Source organism: Chiloscyllium plagiosum, chromosome 19, assembly GCF_004010195.1.
Source record: "Chiloscyllium plagiosum isolate BGI_BamShark_2017 chromosome 19, ASM401019v2, whole genome shotgun sequence".
Classification (NCBI taxonomy): domain Eukaryota; kingdom Metazoa; phylum Chordata; class Chondrichthyes; order Orectolobiformes; family Hemiscylliidae; genus Chiloscyllium; species Chiloscyllium plagiosum.
Window position 1 is genome coordinate 2,646,206 of NC_057728.1, and position 15,316 is coordinate 2,661,521.

The window sequence follows — 15,316 nt, forward strand, 5'->3', positions numbered from 1 at the left end:
ACCTGTTCCAGTCCCCACTTGATATCCTATCACTGTTATCTCACCCCACAACTGTACACCCTTCCTTTTTTTGTAATCTCCTGCAGCCCCTAGAAACCTCCCAACTGTGTAAACTTCGCCAGCCACTATACACCTCCCTATCTCTGTAACCTCCCTCAGCCTCTACACTCCTCCCTATCTGTCACCTCCTCCAGCCACTACACTCCTCCCAATCTCTGCAACTGCCTCCAGCCCCTACAACCTTCCCTATCTCCAACCTCCTCTATCCGCTACACACCTCACTAGCGGTGTTCGTTCCTCCAGACTCGACACACCTCCCTATTTTTGTAAGCTGCTCCAGCCCCTACACATCTTCCTGTCTCCATAACCTCCTCCTGACACCTGAAAACCTGTCCACCATCTATAAAGCACAAGAGCAGCATTCCTGTTTTTCCTTCTGCACAATCCTGAGGTCAGTGTACAATTGCAATTTCCAGAATTGGAAATTAATATTGACACACTGATTATTGTGTGTAGAATATCGTAGCAGCTTAGAGGGAACGCTGGTCAAGAGTGTGATGGAACAGTCTCCATTTGCTTGGATAAGTGCAATCCCAACAACATGCTAGGCTTGTCGCCATCCAGGATAAAGCATTCTGCTTGACTGCCACCACATCCACAAACATTCATTCCTCCGCCACTGATACTCACTAGCACCTGGATACACCATGTACAAGATACATGGCTGAAGTTAATTAAGGCTTCTTGGGAGCACGTTCAAGCCCTTGACCAAACCATCTAGAAGGACAAAGGCAGCAGATTCATGGGAACACTACTCACCAAAGGCACTCACCATCCTGACCTGGAGATATACCACCATTACTTCAATGTTGGTGGGACAAAATCCTGGAAACCCCTTCCTACAACTCAGTGGATGTACCTGCACCAAATAGCCTGCAATGGCTCAAGGCGGGAGCTCCACTACCACTTTCGCTAGGGCAATTAGGGATCTTCTCGGAAATGGAATCCAGGATAATCTATCACCCAAACACCTTCCGCATAATGGCTGCCAACCATCACATTGTCCCCATACTGTACATACTTAATTCCTGTCTTTCTGTTTATTTCAAACTGGAGCCTTTTAAATGACTATGTCAATGCTTCAAAACTCCATGCTCGGTTTGGAAGTTCCCAACAGCAGTCCATTGGGAGCTCGCCACAGGTAAGCGATTATCCCAGAATTCCAGGAATACTCATTGACTCGTAACACGTAACTGTTCCAATCAGATGTTCTGCAGCTCAACATTCTTCTGCTAAGCCACAGAACAGAAATATTCATTCCTGGTTGTGATAGAGTGCAAGTACTATATTCAACAAAACAGTTGGTAATACACACCAGCCAACAACTTGTTAAAGTCGGATAAGACCTCAACTTCAAGCACACTAGATATATTGCTTTACCTCTCGCTGTAGAGTATGGGAGTAAAAAAGAAAATTAAATCAGTTTCCTTATTTGGCTGTGCTGGTGAATGATGAAACAAGATCTGTCTTGTGATTTTTCTCTCCCAGACTGAAAAGATCTACAACTGTAAAATATCAGACTGCTGACAAAATCTTCCCCATCTATTCTCTGTAGAAGGCCAAAATGGAATAACACCATCTCCAAGTTTAAGCCCAGACAACAAGTTATCTGGTTATTCAAGCAAATGGACCATTATAGCTCAGCTCTGTCCTTGGAAGCACGGGTCACTGGGCAGTATCAGAAAAAGGAACTGCTCAATTTTTAACTTGTTAAACCAGACCCTGGAGGTCAAAACATCACCCTTACCCAGAGGCCAACTGAGCTCAGAAAACTTGGCAAAGCCCCAAGGTCGTACCTGTTGGAGCTCATTCTGCAGGCCTCCTGGATGGACATTTAGCATTCGACAAGTAAATGTATTTGACTTTCTCCAAAATAGAATCTAGGGTAACATCAAAATACCAACTAAGCACTCTCATGCAGATGCAGGACTCTACTATTGGAGACTCCAGGCTTATTTTGAATAAATCCCAATTCTACCAGTACAGCTCCCACACAATGTTCTATACTGCAGAATTAGATTATTCAAAATAGTTCCAATTTGTAAACAAAGCAACTTCCAGCATAAATTAAAACATAGAACATGGAATATGGAACAGTACAACACAGTACAGGCCCTTTGGCTCAATGTTGTGCTGGCCTTCTATCCTACTCTAAAGATCAAACTAACCTGCATACCCTTCATTGTACTAACTTCCAATGTGCCTATTCAAAAGTCACTTAAATATCGCTAATGCATCAGACTCGACTACCACTACTCGCAGTGCTTTCCACCACTCTGAGTAAAGAATCTACCTCTGACACCTCCCCTAAACCTTTCTCCAATCACCTTAAAATTATGGCCCCTCATGATAGACATTTCCGCCCTGGGAAAAAGTCTCTGGCTATCCACTCTATCTCTGCCTCTCAATATCTTGTCCACCTCTACCAAGTCACCTCTCACCCTTCCAATGAGAAAACCCTTGCTCCCTCCATCTTTCTTCATAAGACATGCCGTCCAGTCCAGGCAGCATCGTGGTAAATCTCCTCTGCACCCCCTCTAAGGCGTCCACATCCTTCCTACACTGAGGCAACCGGAACTGAACACAATATTCCAAATGTGGTCTAACCAGGGTCTATAGAGCTGCAACATAACCTCACTGTTCTTAAACTCAATTCTCCTCCTAATGAAAGTCAACACACCATACACCTTCTTAATAATCCTATTAATATGGGTGGCAGCTTTAAGGGATGTATGGACATAGACCCCACAATCCCAGTTTCTCCACCCTGCCATGAGTCCTGACTTTAACCCTGTATTCTGCATTCAAATTCAACCTTCCAAAGTGAATGACTTCATACTTTTCCAGGTTTAACTCCATCTGCCATTTATCAGCCCAGTTCTGCATCCTATCAATGTTCCATTGTAACCTACAACGGCCCTCCACACTATCCACGACTCCACCAACCTTCATGTCATTGGCAAACTTACTAACCCTTCCACTTCTCATCCCAAGTCATTTTAAAAATCACCAAGAGCAGAGATCCCAAAACCTACTAGAAGTCCCTGCAGAACACCACTGGAGAGGGTCCAGGCTGAATACTTTCCATCTACCACCACTCTGTCATCTATGGGTCAGCCAATTCTAAATCCAGATAGACAGATTTCCCTGTATCCCATGCCTCTTTACTTTCTGAAGGAGCCTACCAACACACACACCCCCCCCCCCCCCCCAAGACCCTCCTCCCTACCTTTTATCTTAGCCTGCTTGGCACACACTCCTCATTCCTGAACAAGGGCTTATGCCCGAAACTTCGATTCTCCTTCTTTGATGCTGCCTGACCTGTTGCGCTTTTCCAGCAACATATTTTTAAAATCTGATCTCCAGCATCTGCAGTCCTCACTTTCTCCTTTGAACCTTATAAAATGTCTTGCTAAAATCCATGTACACCACATCTACTGCTCTACCTTCACCATCACTTCCTCAAAGAACTCAATAAGGGTTGTGAGGCATTACAAAAGCTGTTTTTTTTTTTAAAAAATGGATTTAGACTTTTAAGTTGAAACCGAACTCGGAAACGAAGATGTCACATTAATACCTTCACTGAAATCCTCTTCAGTCGAGATCTGTGTGAGTGGGGATTGCGGCCGGGAGTCGCCTGCCAGAGAGTAGCTGTGCTCAGCTTGAATGTGTGGAGCAGGCGACAGTTCTGCATCCATCAGCTCACTTTTGTCCGAAAGGAAAGGATCATTGAAAAGGTGATGCAGCATATCCTTGGAAAGCTCATCCAACATTTCAGTGAAGTGCTGAAACATGCAAGAGAAGAATAATTATGCACGATAACTCAGGCGAGAGCTTGGCATTGGTAACATTTTCAAGAATAAAATAGCCATGGAAAATTAGTGAAAAGTCATGGAAATTTGTAGAAAACAGATTAGGGACAATTGTTCTTTCTAACATTAGTGGTTGTATTGGGAAATGCATTCAAGTGCACTGCTTTCTTCTGATAGATAATTGCATGCAATGGCAACATACCACTGTTTCAGCTTTCCTGGACAAACATTATAAAGAAGCTATGGGACAAGGGTGAGTGCATGAATTCTTGCTGAGAAAAATGTCAGTTGTTTTATCGACACACTGGTGAAGCCATGAGTTAAAATGGAAGGAATAGCTGCATGGCTTTGGCAATACAGGTTTGCATGAAACAAAGTGATTGACGATCATGGTGAACATTGAATCTGCCAGTAGCGTTACCAGAGCTGTTGGGCTGCTATGCAGCAGTCAGTGAAACTCAGAAGCACTCAATGTGGTTGGAATGAAGAAATCCTTAATGATTTGGAGTTATAAATATGCTACTCAATTCACTTCACCCCCTCATACAAAAGAAAAGAAACATCTTCACAAGGAAAACAAGGAATAAGTAACACATGAAGCCTAAGGCTGGAAATCTGAAACAAACAGAGAAAGTCTTGGAGCAAAAGAAATCATACTGGACTCAAAGCATTAACTGTTTCTCTCTCCACAGATGCTGCCAGACCTCAGTTTCTCCAGTATTCTGTGTTGTTTGATACTGTTTAAAGGTACTGATTAAGTTTGATACTCTTTCAATGGATCCAAAAGATAGCAATAAAACAGAAGCAGTAGGCAGCTTGTATTTGTTTGTTAAACCTGAACTAGCTAAAATACAATAGTACAATAGCATGGTTCTTCATGCTCTACAAATTCCTCCAGCAGAGATTAGATTAGATTAGATTACTTACAGTGTGGAAACAGGCCCTTCGGCCCAACAAGTCCACACCGACCCGTCGAAGCACAACCCATCCAGACCCATTCCCCTACATTTACCCCTTCACCTAGCACTACGGGCAATTTAACTTGGCCAATTCACCTAACCTGCACATTTTTGGACTGTGGTAAGAAACCAGAGCACCCGGAGGAAACCCATGCAGACACTGGGAGAATGTGCAAACTCCACACAGAGAGTCGCCTGAGGCGGGAAATGAACCCAGGTCTCCGGCGCTGTGAGGCAGCAGTGCTAACCACTGTGCCACCGTGCCGCCCACAGAGGTGTTGCTGCGTGGGAGAATATGTTTGCACTTTAATAGTTTCCAATATGTATAATCTCAACAGAATAGTTATAGCAATGCCACACAAAGGGGAAGCAGGTCAACACCGGTGAGAAGAAATTAACTAAAAATCCCACGTATCAAACACTTAGGAAAAGTTTGCTCATTTGCAAGCTAGACATTGTACAGGTTCCTTGAAAAATCTCAATATCGGGAGTATGAAATGTTTGAGTTGGAACTGCAGATAACTTTCAGCTCCTTGAGCATTGCTAGGAGTTCACCCCACTGTATAGAAATATGTAAAAGAGAGGCAACATACAATATAGCATTTGAATCACACAATTCGAAGGCAATGACCAGCTCTGGACAGACCAAGTGCATTCAGATTAATGACAGTACCAGCACTGCAATCAATCTAGTGTTTGCCATTGACAAGAAACATAAGACCTAAAAGGGGAACTCAGAGGTTATATTTTCTGTGACAACGGAATCTATACCAGACTCTCTAAAGCCTAACAACAAGCAGCACAATAGAATATCCTTCACTCTTCCCATCCAATCAAACACCTTGCCCAACCTTAACCTTCCTTGAGAAGGTGATAACATATAGATTTCTTCAACCACTGTGTTCACATGTTGTAAGTACATATCTATGGTGCTATTAGGAAGGGAATTGCAGGATTTCAACCCAACAACAAGGAATCTAAACAGATTTCTCAGTAGGAAAGTGCATCATTTAAAAGGAAGTGCATAGATATTAGCATTCTTAAGCATCTGCTGCTCTTGACATAAACATTGATGGTTTAGAAAGTGCTATTCAAGTAACCTTGGTAGTGGTTGCAGTGCATCTTGTAGATGGTAGACATTTCAGCCAGGGTGCATTGTTGATAGAGCAAATGACTAAGGTGGTGGTTGGGAACGACTCTGCCTTGGATGAAGTCAAACCTAATTACCATTGAAGCAGCACTCATCTGGGCAAGTACAAACATTCCATCATGCCCTCACGTGTTCCTAATAGCTAGTTATCAGGAAGGGTATGTTTAATAATTAGTTTTAGTTTAGTTATGCTGAAAATGTGTTGCTGGAAAAGCACAGCAGGTCAGGCAGCATCCAAGGAACAGGAGAATCGACGTTTTGGGCATAAGCCCTTCTTCAGGCTTATGCCCGAAACGTCGATTCTCCTGTTCCTTGGATGCTGCCTGACCTGCTGCGCTTTTCCAGCAACACATTTTCAGCTCTGATCTCCAGCATCTGCAGCCCTCACTTTCTCCTCTTAGTTTAGTTATGGTCAAGTAATTGAAGTGCATTAACCAGTTAACCTAATATCGTCATTGCCTTTATTTTAATCAATGCAGTTCATTGATGGGCCAGTTTGATGGCAGTTTCTCAGTTGACAAATGAGATCCATTTCTATACTTTAATTACGGAGCAGTACTACAAAGCCGGCCAAGACTGAAACTGCAAGTTCCAAAAGCACAAGCCTACACTACTTAAAAACCTCAAACACCTGGCATCATTAATCTCGAGGAAAAACCTATCATGTGGAAAAAAAACTGCATTCTACATTAGCTTAGTTTTAACTTGTGCTAAAAAAACCCTATATTTGATACTGCTTAGAGGACTTGTATCTTGCGGAGTTGCAAAAACAAACTGTATTTTATTGCAAGTTTTGTGAAAATACCTGTAGTGGTTACTTTAAAAGAGACGTCATTGAAAGTTCACTGGACTTGAATTTTTCTCAGAAGAAGCTTCCTAGAAATCATGAGACTGGTGATAACTGCTTGTTGTGCTATAGACCCCTAGGTGAACTGCTTGGAGATGGTTCTTACAAAGTTAACTTTGAAAAATAAAAGGAACCAAGGGTTACTTAAATTCAGCTTTATTTGCACTAGAACATACCTCACTTTAATGTGCTATTTCTATACAGTACAATGCAATAAACATTTGAAATCCAAATTTCAGAAATATTTAATTTCCAAGCACGGAGATACCACGCAAGGACAAACAATGTATTTTTTTCATATTAATTTAGCTAACTTTTACACAGAAAATAATTTGCATTTTTGGTTCAATTTTTAATCACATGGGAAAGAGTTTTTTTTAATTTGAGGTAAAGGCCATGATCTGGGCTAGATAGTCACAAATTCTCAATGAAGTAAAAGCAGCAAGTATGCTCACCACCTCCTACCCTCAACTAAATCAGCACTGAAACAAAATCTGCCAACTGAGTGAATCTAACAATGGCTCAACCAAAGGAAGAAAATGCAAGCAGTGTGGTAGAAACTCAAGCAGATCACTGTCCAAACTCCAATTATTAATCTGGGAACACTGGCAGCATGATAGCAGGTAGCCTTTCAGCACTCTCCTTCCATTAGTCACTTATGGAATTTTGTTTACATGATTAACCCGACATTCCCAAAAAGAAACAAGAGGAACAATTCCAACATGCCACAGACCCATTCCCTCATTAATATCCATCACCCTACAACTTCAGAAACGAAACTCCAAGTTTATGAAATATTCAGCTCAATAAAACAAGAACCTTTAGAGTTGATGGAAAGCTGAACTGAATCTTTAGTAACTGTGGAGAAAAGTATCCTAAAAGTTTCTGAATTATTGGCCAATCCGCAAACCGTGGAAATATTCTCAAAACTATGCAAGCAGATACTACTAAATTAGAATTAGATTTTAATCCAACAGATACCAAAATAGGCTTACATGTGATTCATATGCATGGCTTTATCTAAAATGGATATCTCCATTAGCTGTTAGCCTAAATAGCTGTTTCAAAAATACAAACTGATTTCAGTTTGAAATACCTTAGCCTTCACTGGTTTGAGAAAATGCTTTGGTTTTAAAGGGAGTTCATTTTTCTAGTTCATGACAAAGTGGCAACAATCATGAATACAGCACACCTATTCCTATTTGAAATCATGCTAAAATAGAAGATACAGTAGCAAAAATACAGAGGTATTTAATCTATTATGTTAAATTTGACAAAACACTTTTTCTCATCTTTAATATTCTAAATCAAAGCAAACGGTTCCCTGGCTAGAAACTTTGAGATTGTAATGAAACACATCCAAATCACCAATTCATTCACGCAATGACACACTCATTTCCACTTACAGTTTCAGTGAGACCAACAACCAGTCAGTTTGACTGGCCAACAATCTAACTTGGCCATGGTTCAGATTAAGAATATTCATTACCACTCTGCAGACAAGTTCTAAACAGGCCTACTCGCCTAAACAATTCCATACGATTAGCACTGTTGTAGGAATTTGAAACATCTGTCTCAGAACACGTAATGTCTGTTATGCTCAAGTGTCACTTAAAACTTTTGCATTCGACATCAAGAAGAATCCATAAGCAGGTCTTCGCTCGCGCTCCAATATTGTAGTGTAACACAAATTTACAGTACTGAAAAATGGCAAGAGTTCTCTCAAGCAAACATAAACATCTGGTAGAATAATCACTGTCACATTATTGATTTGTTCAGATTGTTAATTGCAACAATAAAAAAAACTCCAGCAGACAATACATTGTTTTCTGATTCAAAGATACTAAAGATCCTAATATCACTAATTCCCTCAAAACTATGTGCTAAAAAGGAGAGACTTCCAAATATTAATGATTAGGTGAAGTTCAATCGGGCAGGGCCCTCAAAAACAAAACAAACAAGACTGTCAAAGACAAAATCAAATTCAACCTGGCCAGGAGCACAGCATGGGCAAGAGCACATCAGTCATTAGCTCAAATTCACTTTCCACTCAGGGACTAATCCTTTTGGAAGAGTATCGTTATATACCCATCATATCAGGCTGCTAGATACGTGGAGGATTGGAAAATGAAGAGCATGTTTTCAAAGTTATAATCAAGGATTTGCAAAGGGTCTTTTGATCAGTGTTGATTGAAGTTCAGCAATAAGTCTGTAAATTTCCTGCCAAATTTGTGCTGATTGATCAGGACAATCCTAAGGAAAGTTTCGTTCAAAACTTAGTATACAATGGTTTCCTAAATTCTTCATAGAAGCATATTTGCCTCTCTGATGTATAAAGAATGTTCAATTGTCATTCCATTTTGCAATTTGCTGGTGTTGCCTTGCAATCTAAAATAATTCTAAAACAAAAACAAATTACTGGGGAAACTTGGCAGGTTGGGCAGCATCTGTTAAGAGAGACAAACAGAGTCAACCTTTCTAGTCCAGTGATCCTTCTGCAGAACTGACTCTTAAATGATTCTGATACAAGTATGAAAAATAAGGGATGTTATGAAGCACATCTTCAGCAGATGGCACTTGAACCCAGGTCCAATGCACCACAAGAGCCCTCTTATAAGGATAAACAAGGAGGTATTTCTCAATTAACCAATTCAGAGATGTGTAATGAAATTGAAGGCATGTACTGTACCTTTGAGAGAGAGAGAATGCTGTTCTAAACTGAGCTTTGAAGCACCTGTATATATGGCTAGACAGCAGCCCCAGAGTGAACTGGAAAATTGAAAATATGCAACATTTGGCTGTGAAAGGGATACCTGAGTTTTGGTTGCTGTTTTGACAATTCAAATTTAACCAGTTTAAATTATGCCCCAGGATGCCAAAGTTTGGCAAAACAATAAATTCAACATCAAACCAATGAGACAATTTGATGTTTGGGGTATAAAAAAGCTGAATTTTTGAAAATTGGAGAGACAGCAACTGCCACTGAGACAGAAACTCCTGAAGATCAACCTCTTGCTCTCCAAAAAATTAGGAAACGCTCAATCTAAGGTACCTTTTCACATGAAACACACTCGCAGTAAAAGGAAAGAAGTCGGCTCAGGGAATTCAGTAGCCAGAAGAACGAAGTCACAGACGATGACAGCAGTTGTGTGGTTTTGAAACTAAGTTGATATAATTTTAATGTGTCTTATTGGAACAGGGTATTGTTATAGAGTTGGAGGCAGATAATAAGCAAATTAAGAGAAAGGGGGGGCTTAGAATTGTGAATAGTTGTTAATGTTCACTTTTCTTTGTTAACAAAAATAAATGTTATTTTCTTTAGTGAAATTTGAGAGTTGTCGGTCAGTCATATTTTAACAGATTACGAGGCGAGCTTTTCTTGGTGTTTGGTTTAATTAACAGAGGGGTTCACCTCCGTGTCATTATATCTTCAGAAATAGACAGGACTTGAACCCAGGCCTCCTGGTTCAGAGCACGTACACTGTGCCACAAGAGCCCCTTAGTTCCTCAAGTTTTTTAAAAAAAAATCAGCAAGGGTTATTATAGGCAACCAAACGGCTTTCTTCCCACCATCAAATCACCCATAGTACTTCTCATCTCTGATGAAACATCATTAAAATCACCCAGGCTTCCAATTAATCAACTTACATGCAAAGCCAGTTAAGGGCATTAGTTCCTATCCATCTTTAATCACCTTTCTTCCTGTATTAGGTCAAAAGTGGGGATGTTCGCTGATAATTGTCAGTGTCAACTGCGGCTACCCAGATAACAAAGAGGTCCATGTCAATGTGAAACAACACCTGACATTTGGGGCGGCACGGTGGCACAGTGGTTAGCACTGCTGCATCACAGCGCCAGAGACGTGGGTTCAATTCCCACCTCAGGCGACTGACCGTGTGGAGTTTGCACATTCTCCCCGTGTCTGCGTGGGTTTCCTCCGGGTGCTCTGGTTTCCTCCCACAGTCCAAAAACGTGCACTACGGCCATGCTAAATTGCCCGTAGTGTTCGGTGAAGGGGTAAATGTAGGGGAATGGGTCTGGGTGGGTTGCGCTTCGGCGGGTCATCGTGGACTTGTTGGGCCGAAGGGCCTGTTTCCACACTGTAAGTAATCTAATCTAATATTGGCAAGTAACATTTGCACCAAATAATGTCCATGTAATTACCATTTCCAATTTAATATCTTCAGAAATTCAATGGCATTATTGCTCCCACCAGCATCCTGAGAGCGACTATTGACCGGAAATAGAACTGAACTCGCGATATTAACCTTGTGGCTACAAGAGAAGGTCAGAGGCTAGGGATACTGCCTACTGACTCCCCAAAGTCTTCACAAGGCACAAGTTCACGAGTGTGATTGAATACTTTACATTTGTCTGGACAAACAAAGATCCAAGAACACTCAAAGTTCTTCTTCATCATCATCCTTCAGGCAAAGCAGTTCAATTAACCATTATAATACCCACTAGTTTTAACAATGAATCTGTGGCAACAGTGTTTGCATGTTACCTCCTTTGGCAGCATTTCGAAAATGAAGGGGGAGAGGGAAACGAGAAGAGAGGAAGTGAAATATAGCGGGGTGGCTCATACCACTACTGTACAACCTTCAGAGTTCAGAGTGTGGTGCTGGAAAAGCACAGTAGGTCAGGCAGCATCAGAGGAGCAGGAAAATCAATGTTTTGAGCATAAGTATCAATGGTTATCTCACATTCATGTTCAAGGTCGGATCAAATGAAAACCTTGCCAGAGAATTGCCATTCAGTGCAGTTCTCCACCATTTCTAGAGGTTAGACATTTAGGTGCATTTCTTGATGTACTTTACTTTACCTAGCAAGCGTTGTTAGCAACAGTTCATCAGCCTCTAGCACTAAAGCACAGATTGTGAATGGGAGTTCCCCAACAGACACATTCCATTTTCATGTGTGTGAAAGAAAGGTTGCTCACTTCAATGAACAGTCAGGTAATTAACTGCAACAAGAACAAACAATATGCTCACAGGATTTTGCATTGAAGTATCTTCATTAAATTAACAAAAAGGTGAAGAATTACTGATGTTACTGTTTCAGAATCCCAATGAGAAAAACGTTGCAATGGAGCTTTACGATCTGTTCACAATTCAATAATCTAAGTTTCACTTAATGACAGTGAAACACACTAATGGGAATTGTACAGTCTAGCATGCTTAAAACTAATTCATATTCATTCACTTGAGACATCAGTCTGCCTATATGTCTCCTGGGTATTGACTTGAATAAAAAGGATAGTCACACATCTGGATGCCATCTGTGCATAGAGTGTTTTTTTTGCCTCAAAGGGCCTTTATTAACAAAATTCTGAGCTTACTCACACCCTTATGTGCATAGGCAAGCCTTTCATTTACCTGTTAAACTCAGCAAACAGCCATTCACTATTCCTCCCCCACAATTACACAGTGTCCAAATTCTAAGTTGAATTTGCAGTAGAGAATTTACATTACATTTATAGCCCAGAAGTGATTTACATGCTCTGTGCTACATTCTGAAATCTGTACAAAAACAGTACAGCATTCACCATTATAAGACAGCATAACTGAAGTGGAAGGGAGAGAAAAGGCACATGCTCGCCTAAACCAGGGTGAGAAAAGGCACATGCTAAATTTACTTTAGGAGTATTGTAGCATTGGGGTGCATTTAAAATGAGGCCTAGTCTGCTTTTATGGGTGGATCAACGTTTCAGGCAAGAGCTCTTCATCATTTCTGATCAAGGGCTCTTGGTCGAAACGTCAATTCTCCTGCTCCTCGGATTGACTCTGATCTCCAGCATCTGCAGTCCTCACTTTCTCCAGTTTTGGTGGATGCTCAAGTACAGCATTAAATTATTCAAACAGCAGGGGCTTTTAACCAAAATCCAGGCAATGTACTTTCCTTAATACTGTACAACCAAAACGAACAAATCAATGCCATTCATCTCATTGCAGTTTGTTGATTATTGCTGGTACCAAATGGCTTCCTCCTTTCAAACATAACAATCATTACAAAAAAAAATTTGTGGAATGTAGTGCTTGAAACGGCTTTTCTTTCAATTTGCATATTTTAAAAATGGTGGATGAGAGAATCATAACAGAAAAGCTGCTGCATTCTTTGAGGTTTCTTTCAGTGTTGAGCTGATCTGCTTGATTTTTTTGGATCAGTAATTACTGTTTTTAAAGTCCTTGCTTTGTTTTTAGAACTTTAAAAAAAAAATCAAAAACAACAATACTTTAAATGGGGAGAAAGAAAGGGAGAAAGGAGGAGACAATGTTGGAGGTCAGAGAATGGCTCTAGAATGCAACAAAAAGTTTTCATGAACCAAGCAGTGATAGTTCACAGTTGAGCGATTGTGAAAGTACGAGATGTTGCGGCTGTACAGGACATTGGTGAGGTCACTTTTGGAACACTGTTTAATTCTGGCCTCCCTGCTATCGGAAAGATGCTAGACTTGAAAGGGTTTATAAATGACTTGGAAGGTTGTTGCTGGGCTTGGAGAGGTTAAGTTATAAAGAGAGGCTGCATAGGCTGGGGCTATTTTACCTGAAGCGTTGCAGCTGAGGGGGTGACCAAGACTAGAGGGTGAAGACTCAAGGTGAGAGGGGAAAGATTTAAAACCCCAGGGCAACTTTTTCACGCAGAGAGTGGTGCATTAATGGAATGAGCTACCTGAGGAAATGCTGGAGGAGAGTACACTTACAAGATTTAAAAGGCATCTGGATGGGTACATGAATAGGAAGGTTTAAAGGGATATGGGCCAAATATTGTCAAATGGGACTAGATTAGGTTAGGATATCTGGTTGGTATGGATAAGTTGGACTGCAGAGTCTATTTCTTTACAACTCTATGATCCTATTTGACAACAATATCCAAAGTCACCACACAATGCAAATCCTTTCCTTCAGAAGCACTAATCAGAATGCTGTCTTTGACTAATTAAAGAGGCTAAAAGAGGTCTGACTTGCTTCCGAGAATTCAAGAGGTTTAATTCAAAGCTACATCAAAAACATGTAGCCAAGACAATTATATAGCAATATTGTCAACAGTCCTGTGTGTACATTAAGGCGTTCGGAGTGCTGAAGAATAGCAGATATAGAAAGCTTCAGAATGTAAGGAGGAAAAAAAACATATGGTGGAAAGATGTGTAACAGCTGGAAAAGCTAATAGTAGTAGTGAGGGGAGGGAAGGCAAGGTATAAGGAGGCAAAAGTCTACTATTTACTGGCAAAATAATGGGAAAATTTACAGTACTTCCCATTATACACACACAAATGCTACAACAACTTCGGCAGAGGACAGGTGCACCATTAAGCAAGAAAATACTAAAGAACTACCAATTGAAATACATAACTGAGGTAGTTTTACAGAAACAGCATCTCACTTTCTGCTTCATCGCTGAATTGCACAAATTTGCTATACATATAACCTCTTTAGTCTGGAATACTCGGGAGCAAGTCCTTTTTGGATTTTGGAATTTTAAGGATTATGAAATGACATTATATTGCCTTAATGCAAATTTGTGAACTGGAAAACACTGCTGACAAATATTTATTTGAAATACAAAACAATAATAAAATTTGTTTTACTGATATAAATGCGTTCTTTATGTTGGTGCTCCCAAAATACTGTACAAAAATAATGCCAATGAGGGTTTGCTCATTTTTTTTGATAACCAGTGCTGTCAAATAATAGCTTCTGAACTGCAGAGATTACAGCATACGGAGATACTAAATGCAAAGTAAATTCACCACAAAGTTAATTTTATCCATTTCAATCCAAGTAAGCTTTAAACAAGGTGGCAAGTGACAATTACTGCCAATCAACATCTATTACACTGAAACAAGTGAGAAGTCTCATCCCTCCTTGCGTATTTTATTAAAAGACCTAGTTTCTTCTTTAAAGTTTCTTTTTTCTCTCTCTCTCTCTTTCTTCACTGGTTTTTACATTGAGTTGACTAGCTCTAATTTACACATTCTTCTCGGTCCTTATATTGTTCACTTCCTAACCCATCAACCTGAAGCTCAAGATTTCTAGCAAACTGCTGTGGCGGCACGGTGGCTCAGTGGTTAGCTCTGCTGTGTCACAGCGCCAGGGATCCAGGTTCGATTCCAAACTCTGGCGACTGTCCGTGTAAAGTCTGCATGTTCTCCCAGTGTCTGTGTGGGTTTCCTCCAAGTGCTCCAGTTTCCTCTCTCAGCCCAAAAATGTGCAGAGCTGAAAATGTGTTGCTGGAAAAGCACAGCAAGTCAGGCAGCATCCAAGGAACAGGAGAATCGACGTTTCGGGCATAAGCCCTTCTTCAGGAATGAGGAAAGTTTGTCCAGCAGGCTAAGATAAAAGGTAGGGAGGAGGGACTTGGGGGAGGGGCGTCGGAAATGTGATAGGTACTACAAACAAACCATTATCTCCCAGACCGTCCATAACCTCATCACCTCGGGGGATCTCCCATCCACCACCTCCAACCTCATAGTCCCACAACCCCGCAC

General features: G+C 40.8%; 1 protein-coding gene across 2 annotated transcripts in view; it reads right to left on the bottom strand.

Annotated features, from left to right (window-relative positions):
* Positions 1-15,316, bottom strand: part of creb3l2 (cAMP responsive element binding protein 3-like 2) — a 92,083-nt gene that overhangs the window by 62,359 nt on the left and 14,408 nt on the right. For both annotated transcript variants that reach the window (XM_043708944.1, XM_043708945.1), the window contains one exon: positions 3,638-3,845. In XM_043708944.1, coding sequence (XP_043564879.1) covers positions 3,638-3,845 — 208 coding nt within the window. The remainder of the gene's footprint in view (positions 1-3,637; positions 3,846-15,316) is intronic.